Source organism: Penicillium macrosclerotiorum (assembly GCF_028827735.1).
Source record: "Penicillium macrosclerotiorum strain IBT 26536 chromosome Unknown utg000008l_segment0_segment0, whole genome shotgun sequence".
In the NCBI taxonomy this organism is placed as follows: domain Eukaryota; kingdom Fungi; phylum Ascomycota; class Eurotiomycetes; order Eurotiales; family Aspergillaceae; genus Penicillium; species Penicillium macrosclerotiorum.
In genome coordinates, this window is record NW_026643087.1 from 1,489,294 (window position 1) to 1,506,589 (window position 17,296).

Here is a 17,296-nt window from a genome sequence, read left to right on the forward strand (position 1 = left end):
TGAAGTATAGAAGGTATGACAATCGCAGATATAGGAAGTATACGAATCCGTCGTCAAATGGACCCGATGTGCGCCACCCCCGTTTTGAGTCGGACGATCTCTCGATCCAGATGGGTCACCGAATCTGATCAACACTGCGAAAATCAACAAGAGCACAGTCGTCGCCGGTTGCAGCGATGGAGGGGAGATGCAGCGGAGCGGGCGTGGCAGACGGTATTTAGAGTGAAGGGACGGAGAAAAGAACAGAAGCAAAGAGGAGAAGAAGTAGGTCGAGCAGACAAGAAACCGGGAACAAGCAAAACACAAAAAGCAAGAGAGAAAAAAAACGCAAACGAAATGAGGGACCCATGTAATCTTAATGCGCCCAATTTGGCCGCTGAAACCCACTCCTCCGATCCCGAGATTCTTCCAGGAACCTGCCCTCCTCCACTCTTTCGCGCTCTCTCTTCTCTATCTTCCCACCTCCGAACCGCCTGTCATCCCAGGACCGGGATCGCAGGATGCCGTTTGCTACTGGAGATCGCGCTCGTCATCTCCATGCTCGATGATTGCATCGCCGATGCACATCCCGTCGATCGCCATGGAATCTCGACGTGGAATCCGACAATCATGATCGAGGCCGCCCCCTCATTGGCCGGTTGAAGAAGGAAATGGGAGGTTGATACATGGTCCCCACTGCACCGCTCTTGTGCCCTGATGTTTCACCTTCTCCCAACGTGGTGGGGGCGATTGGACCCGTCACAACGCTGCGGATGCGCTAGCGGCAATAGATCGAGGTTAGCGACTCATTCATGTTAGAGGTCCGATTCCCCGACTCCGTTCGCTACTGTACCCTCTCGGATCAGCTCTCTCGTCCTCTTCTTCTTGCTGGCAGATCGAAAATACCCCTGAATCCTGTCCATGCAGACTGGCTGGATCGTCCCGGCATTCCACGGGTCCGCTGCTATCGGGATCTCATCCCTCATTGGAGGAGATCGGGTTCAACGTTCGTCTAGCACGGACTTCGCCGTCATTCATCCCCCTCCCATCCCGGAAGTTCTCATGTCGTCATTGGATTAGGGTTTCTTATCGGCTTCCTTTCTTTCCTTTTTTTGGGTGCAGACTCGTTCTATCTACTATGGACGAAAGACCTGTCTCCTTCTCCTTCTTATTCGCTTTTTTTCTTTTCTGTTCTGTTCTTTGCTTTTACACCATACACTTTACGGAGTTATTGACACGAGGTTGGATGAAAGCAAAAGAAAATAATTGGTTTAGAGGGTTGCCTATACACTTTTTGACGCTATTTTAACTATCGTTTTCCGCAACAGGCATGTACGATCGGCGCTCCCGCGCTGCCTGCAGGTCAACCACGCATTAGCCGCTAGAACACCGAGAAGGCAACCGTCCGAGGGTGATTGCTTTGGGGGAAAGGGGGGAAAAGGGTCGTTTTTGCTATGCTCACCTCGAGATAGCGCTCAATCCAGGGCTTGAGCACGGCCCAGGCGAGCAGTCCGCCCGTCGCAAAAATGAAAATGAAAACGACTGCCTCGTCCTTCCGAGAGTCGCGCTCTATGCGCCCAACGGTTGTCAGCTTCATGCACCTTGCTTTTTGGCTTGCGTGGATCTGCGGAGGAAAACAACAGTTCGAAATGGGGTTTGCCTTGCCCCCGTGCAGGACAAGGCAGGTGTGTGATCCGAAGCGCAAAGAGCCCGTCTCGTCTCAACTTACGGAAACAAGTGGTGAAGACATCGTCTTCTTTGGCGTCTTTGCAGATCGGGAGGTCGTAGTCCAGGCAGAATTTGCGATTACAATCGTTGCAGTTCAGTGCGCGGTATTTCTGTGCGCGCTCGATCACCTGTGGTACGGGGGGTTCGGGGTCGGCGGAGGGATCGTCGAACGCGCGTTCATAGATGTTGTAGACCTTGTCTAAGGCGGACGAGGACGAGCCCGGCTTGGCAGGGTCCAGGGGGATGATCGTGCTATTGGAGAAACAGGTACATTTGCAAAAGGAGGTGGGTGCTGGAAAGCCAGTGCAGATTAGCGAGGAGTTACTGATCAGGTAGACAGCAGCGCTGGTAGGTTCATTGGGCCGATCCGCAGCTGCAGATGTAGCTTTGGGAACAAGAAGGGGAATAGATGGAAAGCAGGGTGGGCGGCTTCCACGTACTAGACGCGACGGTGACGGATATGAGGGAGAACAGGGCAAGTAGTAGCAGGAGCAGACTTGCCCTGCTGCTCTTGACACTCCAGATGGGCTGCATCTTGCGGGCAGTTGATCAAGTTGGGACAACGGTTTTGATGACGAGGTTATCGGGGTTATCTGGAAGCACGTGACCTATGGGCTCCGATAGGCCGCAGCGGGACTACGGCAGTATCTACGCAATCAGCAAATGAGACAAACGAGGTCAATGCAGTTTATGTTCCATTGATGTGATCGGTTTATACAGATATAATGAAGCGTGGCTCCGACCGTCCCTCGCCATCTACACTGGTCTTTCTAAATCGCAACAGCGCTAGGTATGACTCCATCCAAATCACGACTTGCCCTTCATACCCTTCTTCCGATTATCTCGCTGTCGCTGCTCCTTCGCCGCGTCACGCCGCCTCTTCTTCCAGGCGCGGTTGTTCTCTCCACGGTGTTCCCAGAACCACTTCGCAAACTCAGTCTCCTCCTTAGGGATGTCCTTCTCTCGGGGCTTCGAAACAGGGGTATCAATAGATATTTCTTCCTCCTCATCCTCATCCATCTCATCGGGGTCTACCCAGTTCCGGTGTCGGCTCGCCAGAGCAGTATCGGGCGTAGGCGCAGCACTCCGTAGGCCCCGAGATTGGAGATCCTTTTTGGTAAATGGCGTGAAGGGAGTTTGGGGCTCGGCGGCCGGGCTTTCTTCCTCAGACTCAATATCATTACCGAAGAAGCTGAACCCAGCCGTGGTGTCCACTGTCAGCGATGCCTCCGCAGCTTCCGGGGCAGATCGCTTGAAAAGGGCCTCCAGGGGATGAACCTCTTTGGGAAGTGGCTCGTTGGCATCTTGGACGGGCGCATTTTGCTTGCCCTTTGCCTCGTCCTCGTCCGATTCGGCTCGAGAATCAGAGTCGGAACTGGAAGTTAAATCAGAATCTGAGCTCGAGGCAGAAGCTGGATCCTCAAATGTAGTTGCCGGGTCATTCGCAGGCTTTGAAGTCTCTTTCACGGGCTTGTGAAGGGTGGAGGTCTCCTTTTCCCCGGATGGCTCGGACAACTCATCTGAAGAGCTGATGGCCTCGCTTTCTGAGTCTGAGCTCTCATCAGACGACGATCCACTGCTGGACGTCCAATCTTCCGGCTCGCTGGATGATTTTCGGGTATCCTCCTCCCGCGCCGAGTTTTTAATGGCTGGTCGCTTTTCTTTGGCCCCGGCGACCTGGCCGGGACGGTAGTTATCCTTGCGAACTTTGCTGCTGGCGGTTTCCTTCACGTTCCCGCCAGCGTCCACCCACCCCTTTCCTTCTTCAAACTCCGTTGTGGGTGCGCTGTCTTCACCACTGGTGCGCAGGAAGCTGGGATGGGTCATCGTTTTGGCAAATTCGTGGATGACGGACTCCGACTCCGACTTCTTCTTTTTCTTGGCCTTCTTGTCGTCGGAAGTGACATCAGAGGACCGGTTGGGTGGGACGGTGGTTCGGAACAAGCATTCAGCCTTCTCGGTATACTTGGACTTGGCTTGGGGTTTTTCTTTTTTGTCGCTCTTGCTGTGCTTCTTGTCGGATCTGCGTCGGTCCTTCTTGGTATTGGACGGTTCGGTCCAGCCTCGCTTGACTTTGCGATCGGACGGGAGCTCGTAGCCCTCAATGACTTCGTCGTCCGATTCGCCCGACTTCCTCTTCTTAGATTTTTCTTCGCTTCGACAGGTAGATTCGCCACGGCCGTGTCGTCATCTTCGTTTCTTTGTCGCTTGTGCGGCCGGGCGGCCTCGATCTTGAACTTCTTGCCCTTCAGGATCGAGCCGTTCAGCTTCTTCTTGATCTTTTCAGCATCCATGGCCGGTAGTGTGATATATCCGTAGCTGTTCTCGGGGAAGGTTTGCAAGGTGTGGAACGAGATATCGGTCGCGGCCTGTCGGAGCGACGGAGGGAGGACCGAGGGCAAGATATCGGGGGTCAGGGGGAGTGATATGGAGTCGGGTCGTGGTGGCTTTGGTAGCCTCGGTCATGGCAGATGGCAGGCCCCGGTTGGACCAGTTTGAGAATTTCGTAAATGAGTCCACGACCCACGAGAGCAACGAGAGCAAGCCGATTTTTGTTTCCGCTCTTTTTTTTTCTGCTTCTGCACCTCCGCGGCCACAGCTCGGCGGCTACCACCGCCTACCTCTTTGAGACCCCCGTGACCATTTGCCTGTTTATCACGTGATGTATATGTACCCTGGGTGGTGATCGAGATCACCTGACACTTCCGTCTGTAATCACGATACCGACCAGTTCAAGCGCTAAAAATAATCCCGTTCGCCCTCTGACTTGACCAAAAATGAGGGGGAGCCAAACCGATGATGTGAGCCAAGGAACCGCTGCCCGTCTACTCCACCCTCAATGTCCCACTCATGCCGGCATTACAGGATATCCAGCAGGGAGGTCTTTTATGTACTCTGCCGTACAGTCGAACGGGTATTATTCGATATGTGGTTGGTGTTTGATCGACATGCAGGGCTGATGTAATCACGACCTGGTGATGACGGCACACGACAAAGATGGCCAGACCAGAATGGAGCCTCGTAGGGTCGGTGGAGGGGGGTCTGGATTTGTGGATTCGTAGATTCGTGGACGTGTGGACGTATGGCCTGGTGGATGAAGCACTGTCGCGGAGTATGTAAGAGCACTTCCGCCACATCCGCCCCCTGCTCGTCCTGCTCGTTCTTGTTCTGTGGGAGGAACACGATCTTCCAGACTGCGGACTCTAGACATTCTTCTGCCATACTGTCTCTCCCGATCCTCTTCCCCAGTTCCTCCGTGCCAACTCCTCCCCCCCCTCCCCAAACCCCTCCATCTTCTCCCCGCGCTTTTGAACACTTCTCTTCTCCTCCACATCTCCCCACGTCATCTTCGGTCCCTTTCCTTTCCCCCCCCCCGATGTCATCTTGGCTTTAGCCTGTCCCCCTGCTCGTCTGCTCGGTCTGCTCGTTAATCCACTCTCTTTTGCCCCTTGGGGGCCCTTTTTACCCGACCGGAGTTACGCCGCTCAGGGCCTCCCACGTCGGCTCTTCTACCCTCTCTTTCCTTCCCCTCCTTCCTTTCTTTTTTCCCCATCCCCTCGGACCCTCTTCGCGATGGGTAACTCCCAGACCAAGGAGTCCCGGTCCTCCACTCCGCGTCGCCGCAGCCAACAATGGTCGCCAGGCGCTTCCGATGCTCCCAACCGGGTCCTCTACCAGTCGCCTCGGTCGGGTAGAAGCAGTCGGCCAGACCTGTCGATCCTCGGAATCGGCAGCGGCCATCACCATGATCGCGACGTGGCCACTCTGGAACAAAGGCGGGAAACCAAGCAGGAACGGGAAGCGCGTCGTCTGGAGAAGGAGCGGGCGGCTCGAGTGAAGGAACGAGAGCGCAGTATGAAGGAAGAACATGTGGATGGGGGCTACCTCGTCACCCAAGGTGTCTATGTGGGAACAGAGGATTTCAACAAGGCCGTCGTCCGCCAACTGATGGTCTGTCCCCACGGGGAGGAGACCTTCCGCATCCCGCATCGTCAGTGACCCCGGACTAACACCACTTCTTCCTTCTAGATTGAACGTCGTCTGGCCCCCTTCTGGAGAGGGCTGAACGATTTCTCAGATTCATGGGCCGAACACCAGCTGATGGCTGCCGCCCGGGGCATGACCATACCTCCGCCGGATGAGATTCCCCCCGAGTTGGAGTACACCCTGCCCAAGCCATCCGATGCGAAGGATTCGGCCGATGCGACTAACATTCAACATCTCACCGTGCCTATCACATCGCGCTCCCAGTCTCTCAACTCTGATATATCGCAAACCTCCAACCCCGCCCATTCATTACCATCAGCGCTATCACCGATTGCATCAGGGACCTCCACCTCGCCTCTATTCCGCGCCCGCGCGAAGACTCTAGCCGCCCTGACGACGTCTTCAAAGCATGGCTCCCAGACGGACCTCACGCCGCGAGAGTTGCAACTTCCCAAAGACCTTTTTGTCAACGGACAGCCGATTGAGGTCTATCTGTACAAGGATTCCAGCGAATGTCCTATCTGTTTTCTTTACTACCCGCCGTATCTCAACCGTACCCGATGCTGCGACCAACCCATCTGCTCTGAATGCTTTGTCCAGATCAAGCGCCCAGAACCGCACCCCCAGAGCATGGGGAGCCCGACGCGAACGCCCCAGCGCCGACCGAGGGCGAACGAGCTGAATCAACCGAGGGTCAGCTCGTCTCAGAACCTTCGGCTTGCCCGTTCTGTGTCCAGCCTGAATTTGGAGTCACTTATACTCCTCCTCACTTCCGCCGCGGCTTGACCTATGCCGCAGACCCAAGCGCGCGGCCATCACCCAATATCACATCTCCTGTCTCCTCCACGTCATCTCTGTCTTCCGCCAACCTAGCTCCAGTGGTCGGTCGTCGCCGGGCGACATCCTTATCCGCCACTGACCCTGCTGTGGTCACCACCGATAAGGTTCGTCCGGACTGGGCACAGAAACTCGCAAATGCCCGAGCGCATGCTGCGCGTCGATCCGCTGCGGCGACCGCCCTTCACACCGCAGCTTATCTGATGAACTCAAGCAATTCGGGCAGTGACTCCCGTGGTCTCGGCCTGGGACGTCGAGGACTACGGCGCGCCACGCACGGGGATGCCGGCCGGACCGGGTCTCCCGCGCTGAATGCCCTGGCCTTCTTGTCTGAGCGCCCGGACCGAACCCCGCCGCGTGCGCCGGCGCAGGATACAGATTCGGCCGAAGAAGGATCAGGAAGCATCGCGCCGCCACGAGACGCATCCCGACGTACCCGCATCGACGATCTTGAGGAAATGATGATGATGGAAGCGATTCGTTTGAGTCTGGCCAGCGAAGAAGAACGTCGAAGGAGAGAGGAAAAGGAAATCAGAAAGGAGGCCAAGAAGCGGGAGAAAGAAGCCAAGAAGGCGGGAAAGGTTGCTCGCAAGAACGGCTTGTATAGCAACAATGCTAGCACTGTGGCACTGGAGGTTCCCGGAGAGTCTTCTCTCAGCAAGGATGCCAGCAGTGCTTCCTCGGTTGTGGGCGAGGATTCTACTGCTGCAGGAAAGGGCAAGGCCGTCGACCGGACAATCCAGGCTGCATCAAGTAGTGCTGGTCCGGTGGATCAGACTCCTTCTGCTTCTCTAACCGTGGAATCTGCGGCTGCCGAACCCTCAAAACCCTCCCATCTTCGCCACGTATCGAGTGCATCCTCTTCCTTCTCATCCATTATGGAAACCAATACCGAGGACCGATCGGGTGGACATATTGGTGCCGATGGCAGCAACACCTCCTTGGAGCCCATGTTCAACTTCCGTAGTCTGGCTGCGGTCATCGGCGACGAGGAGAAGCCCAGTGAAGCCGAACACGTCGAGGATACGGCCACCCATCCTCCGGCCGAGGGCTCTTCGAGCGCCACTCCTTCCGTCCATCAGCCGACTAATCCTGCGAAACCTGATTCCGATGCGGCGGACCCGATCATTCCCAACCCGACACCTGTGGTGAGTCCTGCGATAGAGACTCCAAACGGTTCAGGTGGAATTCTTCCCAAGGAACTTGAGACTCGATCTGTCGAGATTGCCGCCCACACTGAGACCTCATAACCTTCATCTTCTCCCTCCATCTTTTTTTCCTTTTCCCTCGTTTCCTTGGTTCTTGTTCCCCTTTGGGCGCATGAATGGATTAGCCGGCGCTGCAGGAAAGGGGTTTTGATTTGATCAGAAGTGGGTTTCTTGCATTGCACTCCCTTGTCTATCTTTATGTTCCTTTCTCTTTGTCTCCTTTCTCTCTGGTGGCGGGACCGGACCCCCACCCATAGCATTCATGTTTTTTGTCACCATCATCATCACAACTACCATGATAGAGATCCATTTTGCTTTCTTCGGCCAGGTGCCTCCTTGAGACTGCCTGCGATCCACCCGCACCTTGGCTTTACTATGTATTCCACTTACTACTATTAGCAAATGGCTGGCTCTTTTTTTCCATTCGGCTTCAGTGCTGGTCTTCAGACTCCTTCCAAAGCGTAGGCAAAGCAAAGCTTGTATCTGTAATATTGAGCAAGTTTTAGGCACGGAAAGACTGCCTTGGATTGAAACCAGGTCTATTGTTCATCGCGGCAATTTTATTAGGTAAATATTTCATAAATACGCCTGCAATTTTCCTGCAGCATCATGTTGCACAATTGTGCAGACCCTAAATGGTGGGGAACGGTGCTGGCTTTGATTGGACCGATTGCGATTAAGAAACAGACCCAAACGGCCGCTAGCGCCACCAAAGTGGGGATTGGGGGGGGGACTTTGGAGATTTCCAGGGTCACTATATCCACTCCTTTCTTAGATTGTTGGTATTGTTTATTTTTGATGCGGGCTTAGAAAATCAGTCTGGTATTGAGAGATGAGACTCTGCAGTATATGCTAGGATGTATAGAACGTACTCAGTATGGAAGTGGCTTATATTCCGTTGTTCTTTTGATTTTGCTCGCGATTACGACCGAGATTAATTTTAATCGATCTGACCTGTTCACAGACTTGACTAGTATGTATATATAATGCTAGAACTATTTGATTATTGATTGACAGTTTTCCTGCTCCCCATCCATTAAATTGGTGTAAATATTGGCTACCACAATGGTATGCTCCATCGCCTTTTGCTATTCAAGGAAACCTTGAAATGCCCAGGCATCTACAAAGTTTTATAAAAAAAAATTTTAATTCCTGAAACTGCCTCTAATAATCCCTTGCTATCTTCTGCTGGTCATGATACTTCTCAAATCAAATAAAAATATTCTAGAAGTACCCGCACGCGGTCTGCATTCCTCGGGGCGGCTGGAAGTTTGTATGGCAGCGGTTCCGTTAGGCCCGAGCGCCGGACTCGGTTGAGTAATGGAAATGCAGACTCTTTCCCCTCGCCACCTCTTCTTCCCCCTCCTTTATCACTTGACCTCTTCACGTTTTCAAATTATTCTCTTGCTTTCCTATCCCTCGCTAAAGACAAAGGTCTCTGAAAACATTTGCTGAGGTGACCTCGATTTTTTTCTCTTTTCTTTTCTTTCCTTTTTTTACGCCAGCACACCACACGGCAGACGAGGATCAAGCAAATCGACTTGACTTCGCGGGGAGGGATTGCCGTAAGGTCTTAAATACTTCTCTTGAACGATGGTATTAACACAGCAGCCAAGATTCATTTCTCCGTCTTCCAACAATGCCGAAGATGCGTTCCCCACTGCACAGCTTTTCCTACTGGGTACGTTCCGCCCTCGTGGCTTTTATTTATCCACAACATCTCAATTGCTAATGTCTTCCGGTGCAGCAATATGTCGAGTGGCCGAGCCTATTGCCTTGACCTCTATCTTCCCCTACTCATGGGTGATGGTCAAGGACTTCCACATGGCTAGTGGCAACGACGCATCTTTCTATGCTGGTATCCTGATCTCAGCCTTTTCGCTCGCCGAAGCCCTGACGGGCATGTTCTGGGGTAGTCTCGCGGACCGTGTTGGTCGCAAGCCAATCCTTCTTTCTGGCTGCTTCGGCACTTTACTCTCTCTCCTTCTTGTGGGATTGGCCCCGAACTTCTGGGTCGCCCTGGTGGGCCGCGCTCTGGGCGGTGCCTTGAATGGCAACATCGGAGTAATCCAGACCATGGTCGGTGAGCTTGTTAAACGACCAGAGCACGAGCGTAAGTGCTGTAATGGAATTTTTCGTTTTCCTCTGCTGGATTCTGGCTCACATCAGTTTGCTTACAGCCCGGGCATATGCGGTCATGCCCTTTGTGTGGTCAATTGGAACCATCATCGGCCCAGGTAAGCAAGAATTTACCCTTCCTGGCTTCGCTACAAAACTCTCAGGCCCGATACTAAATCGCAACTTCCATCAACCCAGCCATTGGAGGGCTACTGGCGAGACCATCAGAAGGCTTTCCCTCTCTATTCCCCTCGGAAGGTCTCTTTGGACGTTTCCCTTACCTGTTGCCGAACCTTGTCTGTGCATTCCTTTTGCTCCTAAGCATTATCGGGAGCTGGCTGTTTCTGCGTGAGACTCACCCGGAGATGCAACCTGGTAGTCATCACCAATTCTTCGAGCACACAACAGTTGAGCAGCCTTTACTCGCGACATCAGGGGCAACGGCCAATGCTGGTGTTGACCTTCGCGCTGAGTCATACGGAACCTTTAACGAGGTTCACCTGCATGAAGATGAGATTTGGAATGTCCTTACGGATGAAACCTCTCCCACGTGGAAGAAGCCGCCGAGCCCCAAGGCCTTCAATTGGCGGGTGAGTATGCTTGTGGTTGCACTGGCCATATTCACGTACCACTCGATGACTTATGACCATCTTCTCCCCATCTTCTTACAAGACAAACCCAGTCAGGGCGTACCAAGTGACCATCATTCCCCTTTCTATATACCAGGCGGTGTCGGTCTCTCGACTCAGTCTGTGGGCATGATCATGTCAACCGACGGCATTATCGCCCTGGTCATCCAAAGTCTGATCTTCCCAGCTTTGGCTCAGTGGCTCGGAGTCTGGCGACTTTTCGTTCTGGTGACAGTGCTCCATCCTATCGCTTACTTCATGGTCCCGTTCCTCGTATACCTGCCGCAAAACTTCGTCTTCTTCGGCATTTATGCGTGCTTAATTGTCCGCAATGTCCTTTCCATCATCGCCTATCCTGTGCTTTTAATTCTCATTAAGCAAGCCAGTCCGTCGAACTCGGTCATGGGTAAGATCAATGGTCTGGCCGCCTCTGCGGGAGCTGCGTCACGCACTATTGCACCACCTGTGGCAGGGTTTCTGTATAGCACTGGTGCTAGAATTGGCTGCACTGCGATCGCATGGTGGAGCAGTGCGCTTGTTGCCCTACTGGGTGCTGCGCAGCTCTGGTTGGTCCAGCGTAAGAAGCATACCTCAGCGACTGTGAGCGCTGCGGTTTCCTGCTGTTATGCTCCTGTTACGGACCCCCGGCCGTCGAAAGAAATAATTCGCATTATTGTTACCGATGCCGATTCTGATGAGACCCCAACCGCAGCGGTTTCGCGGTAAAAACTGGCATCGGATTGCAACATTCTCTCCCGGTCGACTCTTACTCTTTTTCGAATCAGAATCAAGTGGTCTGAAATAAGGTATATGACTGTCATCCGTTTCTTTTTTTATTCTTTTTCGTAATTAGCGAGCAGTCCTTTTGTTACCAAGCCCTTTCTTGCATGGCGTCGAGCGTTTGTTTTTTGCATGCTGCTCACCAGCCTCCCTGTGACTCAAAGTTTTATGTATTTGCAACGACCTGCTATTATTGAACTACTGTCAAAAATTTTGAATTATAGAACATTTTTCCAAATCAATATAAAAATTGTTCACTCAATATACGTATAATTCTAAAATCCGCAGAACCTGAGAAGCGTTCCGAGGGATTATTTACAGTGGACTTCTCGATTTGCATATGTCGAATTGTATATAATAGACAAAGTAAACATATACCGATCTACATCAACCCGAGAACTTCGTCGGCTTTGGCATGCTTGGGCCACAGATCATCAGTCATACGGATTGACGAATATTTCCCTCGCATACCGGGATATTTAGGACCTAAAAAGGTCTCACAGGGGAAGATGGGCCGGATTGTGGATGGGATGTTCAAATCTGTTTTGAGATAACTTGAATATTGAGCTCAAAGGCCCGCAAAACACGCCGCACGGGGAACGCATTCGGTATAGATGAACCAAGGATTTGTTCTCATCTCAACCCAGTGACATAACACAGTAATATGGTCATCACTGGAGAACTTCGTAAATTTTTTACAGATGGGTATGTTCATTGCAGTGGACATGCAAAAATTCATAATATACAAGGTAGAAACGCTTGTGAAATGCGTCGCCTCAGAGTTGAATGATATCCAGCTCAGAGAAATCCGGTGGACTGCGACTGAAAACCGCTCGGCATTTGCCGTCAAGTCCCTGGTACTCGTTGCTGACCCAGATATGCTTGCTGAATCTCTGGGTGCGGTGGACTTCGTCGTCGCTGACTCCAAGATCGTCCCGCGGAATCCAAATCACAGGCCGTTTCGCGCGAAGCGCCTCGTGTTGGAAGGCGCGCTGCACTAGTTGATCGCGCTCTTCGGGGGTGAGATCCTCCAGTTCGTCGTGGATGCCTGCGAACAAGGCGCTGAGCCTGTTTGAGACTTGCTCTTGGCCTTCGGTGTCTTGGGTCACCTTTTCGCGCAGGGACTTTATCATCGTCGGCGATGAGGCTGTTGAGTTCCCGCCCAAGGACCTGGGTCGTCGGGTTGGGTCTGCCTCAAGACTCTTGAGCTCGATGTCTCGTCCCTCGGGATGCTCGTCGTTCTCGGGGTGGGGAACTCCATGATCAACTGGCGGAGCCTCATCACCACCATCTTCGTCGACAGCAAGGCCCAGTCGAGTATGTTGGGCACGCTGAAATTCGTTGTCGCGGCGGATAGCATCATCTTCCAAGGTGATTGGTATATACCTAATCAGGGGTCCAAATGCATCGTTGAGGAGAACTTGATAGCCGATTGTCATAGCAAGAACAAAGCACATAATGATGCCTTGGCCTTTGCAGGACACCTCATCGTTCTCGTCTCGAACCAGGAAGAACAAGACAATGAGAGCAAGTTCCATTACGTATAGACCAGTGAAAAGCTGATTAATGGCCCGAGGGAAAAGGAGGCCCCCGGTATCAAATCGGAACTTGGTAACATAAAGGGTGCGGTAGCGATACACAAACCAGAAGGCACCAAACGTAATAACATTGAACACAAGAATCAAAGGTGCAACAACGCAGTAGATCATTCCTAGAGCGAGAGTTAGGATGTTTCCTGATATAATATCACACATTCTTAACATACCGATCGAGGCCAGCGTAGTATACATAGGGAAGAAAGAGCCCCATTTCATTCGGTTCAAGGTGGTCATTCGAGTCCACTTCTTTCTCGCAGTTTTATCGAGAATTGGAGCAAGAATGAACCATTTAATCAGGCCGGCAATCTGCATCAGTGCACCAGCACTCACAGACATAGCCCGTAGTATCATATAAGAGAAGAAATAGTTGCTAGCTTTAGGGATATCGTTGGCCAAAAGTGTTGGCCAGTTGCTCACGTCGGAAGCGCCCTCGAGAATAGACGCAATGCTAGACGAAATTGTAACAACCAGGAAAAGCTGTACAAACAGAAAGGCGAAGTAGTAGTTTTGAACGGTCATCTCGATAGCCATACCCGTCACTACACCTTGCCTCTTACACAGGAAGCGAAGACAGACAGGAAGAATTGCCATCAAGATCGCGAGGAAGATTGTAGGCAAGACACCTTGAATAGCTGAGACCAGCCAACTCGGTAGCTTGCTCAACCAAGATAGCCATGTAAAGAGGCCCTCTAGATACGATAGCTGCGACAACAGCCCGGTAAATGCAACAGGAATTGCCCATGAAATAACCATCACACAGACAATCGTGATGATAGTAAAGGTGCGCAAATACCGCTCCCACCACTTCATAGACATGTTGTCCCAGATGACATCGTCGGGAGAGATTTCCACGATTCGTGGTGCCATCTGCTTGGGCAGATGATGACTGAGTGACTGACAAGCCATATGCGCAGCAACTTGATGATTGAACTGAATGAATGCTGAGTTCATGAGCGGGAATCGTTCGGGGTGTTGTTGATCGACTTCAATTTCCAGGTTCAGGCGGGCGAGTTCTTTGCGACAGTAGTTGATTGTGTCAACTTTCGTGCCAATAAGCCAGATAGTTGGCCATTTGTTCCACTTGAACCACGGAAGTCGCCATGTGTCTCGATCCTTAGCCTTGATGTATTTCTTCCACAATGGCTGGTCTGATTCATCCAATTTCTCAAGATCATCCTCTGCAAATTCTTCGTTATATGCAACGGGATACGGCGGCGGATCATCGTCATCACGTTCTTGACCGTCGTTTTGCTGGCTTATCTCCTGCTTTTCAGTCATTGATCGGCCAAAGCTACCAGGCTCCGTATCAGGGATAGGTGTTTCGGGTGCAGTGAGAGGTTGCTCATCAATTTCCGGGTCACGTTTAGAATGCTTGGAGTAAGATGAGACTCGAGATACCCAAGAGGGTCGTTTGGACAGTGGCTTGACATCCTGGCTAGGTTCTGACGGTTGGGTAGCGGAATCAGACGTCGTAGGTTTCCCTTCGACGTTGGTAGGAGGAGAATCTTCCCTGCTGCTGACGGGAGTGATTTGACGAGGTAATCCATAGTCCAGAGACTCGACAAAGCCACCCGTACGCATCAGTTTATTGTCAATACCGCCCTCGACCTTCTTGAAACCACCGAGAACAGTTTTGCCCAGTTTCCCGACACCTTGGCCAACTGCCCCCGCCGCCATGATCGCCGGATCAAATACCTTATCCATGACACCGTCCGATGTATTGTGCTGCTTTCCTTCGGGCTGCCGATGGAGAACTTCTGCCAGCGTGTGAGCCTGGTGGGGATTGCCGGAGCTCACACCGGGTCCCATGGCCATTTGAGATGCCCGTCTATCGGTGGCCATCCTTTCTCGATCTTGGGCGCTGATCTTGGATTTTCGGTTCTTCTTGTCCTCCGCCTTGAGCTGCTTGAGTTGAGCTTCCTTGCACTGACGGATGAGGGAGGTCTCGGCCGCCTCCAGCTTGAGCGCCACCTTGCGCCGTCGTTTGACCTTTTCGTGGAGCTCATCATAGTCCCGATTGATCCAGATGTTCCTCACACCTCCCGGGAAGACGCCAAAGAGCTTATTCAAGGCTTCGGCATTCAGCCAGTCGGTTGGGATAGAAGTAACCAGCACGGTGGTAGCGGATGCCCGCAGCCGGTGCTGGGGCGATGTCATATAGGCTTGTCGCATGCGAATATAGACTCGCAGCTCGTCAAAGAAGATCGCGCACACGTAGGCCACGATAATGATTGCCATGATCAGGTGCGCCCAGTATCGGTGGGTGTGGGAGGGTCGGACATTTCCCCAGGCCAACTGATCGAGGCCCGTTACGGAATATCGCGTTCCATTGTGGCCGTTGATGAAGTTCGTGCCCTTCCCTCCAACCCGGTTGATGGGAATCAGGACCGGAATCAACAACACGGCCAATGGAATGAAGATCTTCAGGAGCATGCGCAGATAGCGCAAGAAGAAATAGGCATCCAGGCCGCTTTTCTGGATGAATTCGGCACTGGGGGTTGAAAATACAGGGCCAACCCAGCGAAATAGACCTGGCGGTGATGCTTCAGTACGTTCCCGATCCGGGACCAGGTATGTGCGTGGCTGACTGCTGTGGTTAGTCTGGACGTATGATACAATTTTGATTTCGAGGACTTGATGCTTACTAAATGCGAGTCAGTTTGCCTTTGAGCATTAAGAAGACACAAAATTCAACGGCAAAGATAATGATACTGGTCGCCAGCGAAGCCAGAAAGGATGATAGTGATTCTCCCTCATCGTTTGCGCTTTTGCTTCCGGCATGCTCGAGAGCATCGAGCAGTGCGTTAGTCATGGTGAATTAGTGCTGCGGCGCACGCGCTGAATTAAGGATTCAAGGGTCCTTTCCCCTTTAGTCTGGGAAGGTCGATGATGATGCTGGGGAGAGGATGTGACGAGGTTGCTGAGGGCCCCCGAGGGTCCGAGAGAGCGCAGGATCTCCCTTGATGATGGTTTCCCCCACTCTATTTCCTTTTTCTATCTCTAATTGAAAGGGTTGAATGGGTTTACAAGGCCAAGTGGGCATGGCCAGGAATAAATACAGCGAAGAAAATATCGTCAATGGCGCCGGTCTAATCTTAAGTGGAGCCGCCCTATACGGGGCTACCGTTTCGAGCGTCGAGTGCCACCAGATCCTCCAGAACCTCCAGGCATCGGAGGTGATCTTGATCGCATTGTGTGGTCAATTGGCTATGACATCAAGCGCCTGATGAAACTTTCGATGGCCAAACAGCGTGCAGATTCCGGCTTTGAAGAACGCGTGCGGCCCGACCTAGGTTATCTTTAGTTCCATTTAGGGCTGGGTCCTCCGGTGGCTGGTTCCCAGGCTCCTTTTCAGTTGGTCTCCCCAACCCGCGCTGTGAGACAAAACAAACGAAATCCATATGCCGATGACTATTAATCCTTATCTTGTACCCTTTATTATCTTAACATTGCAGGGTTCACCCTGAAAGAAAGGGGCGACCGCAAGCGGAGGGCTGCAAGCGCCCTCATTACGTGGAGATTCCCCACTTCGCCAGCAAAGACTTGCGTAAGCCCGACGGTCGCTCCTGAATCAGGATGATGTGATGGCGAGACGCCACGACAAACAAGGCAGCGAACGCTGCAGCACAAGGCCCTGCTAGCTATCTATAGCCAGTGGCTTTGTCTCAAACGCAGGTCAAAAGGTGAAAATAGCAGGGTTCCCGCAATAATCCCCGATTCACACCATTCAAAGTTCCATCCGAGAGGGAGAAGGGGGTTCTATATTTCATAAGCCATCCAGAACACTTCATAGTTAGCGCCTTCATAGTTAGCGCCCTATCAGAGCAAAGTGTGCTACCAAATTTGATCGACGCGCTAATTGATGCTCAATTGATGGTAGTGGAGGTGACATACTAACTTTTTGGTCCGGCAGACCCCCGCAGATTCAAGTTCATTATTCAACCCAAGTCTATCGTGTCTGCCCCGCTTTAAATCCTATGGGCACAAATCGGCAAAATTTGAGTCTGGCATCGGACTGAATGCGCAGATCCTTTATATCATAACGGTACATCATAACGGTACCCCCTCAATGGTGTGCCGCCCGATCAAGAGTCGAGCGGGATCCACCACCTTTAACCGAAATTCCCAGCAATGCATCGACTTCCGGTGAAATTTACTAGAATAACTTGGAACTGCATTCAAGAAAGGTGAAAAAAATGCCAGCAAGAGCTCAAGGCTACTACAGTTGGCTCGGTTAATTCACGAAGAACCATTCTCATCATCATTCGTGGCTTAATCGTGGTCGCAGGATCAGAGGTGTAGTATATCATGATGCAACTAAAGACTGGAAATCTGAGGAACGTGTGTGATGCTATTTATTTCCGAATCCAGGCATGGACATCGGCATATACCGTTCAAGGGTGATGGGGAAAGTCGTAAGGACAAAGGGTGC

The 17,296-nt window shown here is 52.1% G+C and overlaps 5 protein-coding genes across 5 annotated transcripts; 2 read left to right on the top strand and 3 right to left on the bottom strand.

Moving 5' to 3' along the window:
* Window positions 1–1,284: 1,284 nt before the first annotated feature.
* Window positions 1,285–2,241, bottom strand: N7462_008740 (uncharacterized protein; the record flags this gene model as incomplete). Its single annotated transcript, XM_057080455.1, has 4 exons — window positions 1,285–1,335; window positions 1,442–1,548; window positions 1,709–2,080; window positions 2,148–2,241. The coding sequence occupies 4 exons, from the start codon at window positions 2,239–2,241 to the stop codon at window positions 1,285–1,287; spliced, it is 624 nt and encodes a 207-aa protein (XP_056930783.1).
* A 273-nt stretch (window positions 2,242–2,514) lies between these two features.
* N7462_008741 (uncharacterized protein) lies at window positions 2,515–4,001 on the bottom strand (the record flags this gene model as incomplete). Its single annotated transcript, XM_057080456.1, has 2 exons — window positions 2,515–3,807; window positions 3,870–4,001. 2 exons carry the CDS (start codon window positions 3,999–4,001, stop codon window positions 2,515–2,517), a joined length of 1,425 nt encoding a protein of 474 aa, XP_056930784.1.
* A 1,279-nt stretch (window positions 4,002–5,280) lies between these two features.
* sip5 (Sip5p) lies at window positions 5,281–7,781 on the top strand (the record flags this gene model as incomplete). Its single annotated transcript, XM_057080457.1, has 3 exons — window positions 5,281–5,658; window positions 5,737–6,247; window positions 6,295–7,781. The coding sequence occupies 3 exons, from the start codon at window positions 5,281–5,283 to the stop codon at window positions 7,779–7,781; spliced, it is 2,376 nt and encodes a 791-aa protein (XP_056930785.1).
* Window positions 7,782–9,332: 1,551 nt separating this feature from the next.
* On the top strand, window positions 9,333–11,212 carry N7462_008743 (MFS transporter; the record flags this gene model as incomplete). The annotated part of the gene is made up of 4 exons (XM_057080458.1): window positions 9,333–9,420; window positions 9,487–9,852; window positions 9,920–9,976; window positions 10,056–11,212. The coding sequence occupies 4 exons, from the start codon at window positions 9,333–9,335 to the stop codon at window positions 11,210–11,212; spliced, it is 1,668 nt and encodes a 555-aa protein (XP_056930786.1).
* Window positions 11,213–12,042: 830 nt separating this feature from the next.
* Window positions 12,043–15,676, bottom strand: N7462_008744 (uncharacterized protein; the record flags this gene model as incomplete). Its single annotated transcript, XM_057080459.1, has 3 exons — window positions 12,043–12,977; window positions 13,032–15,451; window positions 15,510–15,676. 3 exons carry the CDS (start codon window positions 15,674–15,676, stop codon window positions 12,043–12,045), a joined length of 3,522 nt encoding a protein of 1,173 aa, XP_056930787.1.
* Between the last annotated feature and the right edge of the window lie 1,620 nt (window positions 15,677–17,296).